This window comes from Candoia aspera, chromosome 8 (genome assembly GCF_035149785.1).
Source record: "Candoia aspera isolate rCanAsp1 chromosome 8, rCanAsp1.hap2, whole genome shotgun sequence".
NCBI lineage: Eukaryota > Metazoa > Chordata > Lepidosauria > Squamata > Boidae > Candoia > Candoia aspera.
In genome coordinates this window covers 44,157,843-44,160,622 of record NC_086160.1, presented here as the reverse complement: position 1 = coordinate 44,160,622, position 2,780 = coordinate 44,157,843, and the positions used below count along the sequence as shown (strand labels likewise).

The window sequence follows — 2,780 nt, the reverse complement described above, 5'->3', positions numbered from 1 at the left end:
TTGAGGGCCTGGAACATGCCACAGGAACAATATACCTGTGATCCCTTCCACATACAAATCTTGCCCCTTGTCTCCTGCCATTTCTCCCTCTGCCCATCACTTTTGTTGTTTATTCATTCAGTCGCTTCCGACTCTTCGTGACTTCATGGACCAGTCCACACCAGAGCTTCCTGTTGGTCGTCAACACCCCCAGCTCCCCCAGGGATGAGTCCGACACCTCTAGAATATCATCTATCCATCCTGCCCTTGGTTGGCCCCTCTTCCTTTTGCCTTCCACTCTCCCTAGCATCAGCATCTTCTGCAGGCTGTCCTGTCTTCTCATTATGTGGCCAAAGTATTTCAGTTTTGCCTTTAATATCATTCCCTCCTTCAGCAAAGGATCGTTACCTTGTCGTGGTGCTGGAGCTTGAGCACCTCAATGATGCCATGAGCTAAACCGTGAAGGGCCACCCAAGACAGGAAGGTCATGACAGAGAGGTCAGACTAAATGCGATCCCTGGGGAAGGTAATGGCAACCCACCCCAGTATTCTTGCCGTGAAAACTAAATGGATCAGTACAACCAGAGATATGTCGGTATACCATCGGAAGGTGAGACCCCCAGGTCGGAAGATGGTCAAAATGCTACTGGGGAGGAACAGAGGATGAGCTCAACTAGCCCCAGACGTGATGACGCAGCTAGCTCAAAGCCGAAAGGACGGCTAGCGGCCGACGGTGCTGGTGGTGAACGGCGAATCCGATGTTCTAAGGATCAAAACACCATTGGAACCTGGAATGTAAGATCTATGAGCCAGGGCAAATTGGATGTGGTTATTGGTGAGATGTCAAGATTAAAGATAGACATTCTGGGCGTCAGTGAACTGAAATGGACTGGAATGGGCCACTTCACATCAAATGACCACCAGATCTACTACTGTGGACAAGAGGACCACAGAAGAAATGGAGTAGCCTTCATAATTAATAGTAAAGTGGCTAAAGCAGTGCTTGGATACAACCCAAAAAACGACAGAATGATCTCAATTCGAATTCAGGGCAAGCCATCTAACATCACAGTGATCCAAATATACGCCCCAACCACAAATGCTGAAGAAGCTGAAGTAGAGCAGTTCTATGAGGATCTGCAGCACCTACTGGACAACACGCCTAAAAGAGATGTTATTTTCATCACAGGAGACTGGAATGCTAAGGTGGGCAGTCAAATGACACCTCGAATTACAGGTAAGTATGGCCTGGGAGAACAAAATGAAGCAGGACATAGGCTGATAGAATTTTGCCAAGACAATTCACTCTGCATAACAAACACTCTCTTCCAACAACCTAAGAGACGGCTTTATACATGGACTTCACCAGATGGACAACACCGAAATCAGATTGATTACATCCTTTGCAGACAAAGGTGGCGGACATCTGTACAGTCGGTAAAAACAAGGCCTGGAGCTGACTGTAGTACAGATCACGAACTTCTTCTTGCACAATTTAGGATCAGACTAAAGAGATTAGGGAAGACCCACAGATCAGCTAGATATGAGCTCACTAATATTCCTAAGGAATATGCAGTGGAGGTGAAGAATAGATTTAAGGGACTGGACTTAGTAGATAGGGTCCCGGAAGAACTCTGGACAGAAGTTGGCAGCATTGTTCAGGAGGCGGCAACAAAATACATCCCAAAGAAAGAGAAAACCAAGAAGGCAAAATGGCTGTCTGCTGAGACACTAGAAGTAGCCCAAGAAAGAAGGAAAGCAAAAGGCAACAGTGATAGGGGGAGATATGCCCAATTAAATGCAAAATTCCAGAGGTTAGCCATAAGAGATCAGGAATTATTTTTAAACAAGCAATGCGCGGAAGTGGAAGAAGACAATAGAATAGGAAGGACAAGAGACCTCTTCCAGAAAATTAGAAACATTGGAGGTAAATTCCAGGCAAAAATGGGTATGATCAAAAACAAAGATGGCAAGGACCTAACAGAAGAAGAAGAGATCAAGAAAAGGTGGCAAGAATATACAGAAAACCTGTATAGGAAGGATAACAATATCGGGGATAGCTTTGACGGGGTGGTCAGTGAGCTAGAGCCAGACATCCTGAAGAGTGAGGTTGAGTGGGCCTTAAGAAGCATTGCTAATAACAAGGCAACAGGAGACGACGGCATCCCAGCTGAACTATTCAAAATCTTGCAAGATGATGCTGTCAAGGTAATGCATGCTATATGCCAGCAAATTTGGAAAACACAAGAATGGCCATCAGACTGGAAAAAATCAACTTATATCCCCATACCAAAAAAGGGAAACACTAAAGAATGTTCAAACTATCGAACAGTGGCACTCATTTCACATGCCAGTAAGGTAATGCTCAAGATCCTGCAAGGTAGACTTCAGCAGTTCATGGAGCGAGAATTGCCAGATGTACAAGCTGGGTTTAGAAAAGGCAGAGGAACTAGAGACCAAATTGCCAATATCCGCTGGATAATGGAAAAAGCCAGGGAGTTTCAGAAAAACATCTATTTCTGTTTTATTGACTATTCTAAAGCCTTTGACTGTGTGGACCATAACAAATTGTGGCAAGTTCTTAGTGGTATGGGGATACCAAGTCATCTTGTATGCCTCCTGAAGAATCTGTATAACGACCAAGTAGCAACAGTAAGAACAGACCACGGAACAACAGACTGGTTTAAGATTGGGAAAGGAGTACGGCAGGGCTGTATCCTCTCACCCTACCTATTCAACTTGTACGCAGAACACATCATGCGACAAGCTGGCCTTGAGGAATCCAAGGCTGGAGTTAAAAT

At 45.0% G+C, this 2,780-nt stretch overlaps 1 protein-coding gene across 1 annotated transcript; it reads left to right on the top strand.

Annotated features, from left to right (window-relative positions):
- Positions 1-579: 579 nt before the first annotated feature.
- Positions 580-1,500, top strand: LOC134501877 (craniofacial development protein 2-like; the record flags this gene model as incomplete). The annotated part of the gene is made up of 1 exon (XM_063309876.1): positions 580-1,500. A coding segment is annotated over one exon (921 nt), but the record flags the coding sequence as incomplete, so codon positions are not given.
- Positions 1,501-2,780: the final 1,280 nt, after the last annotated feature.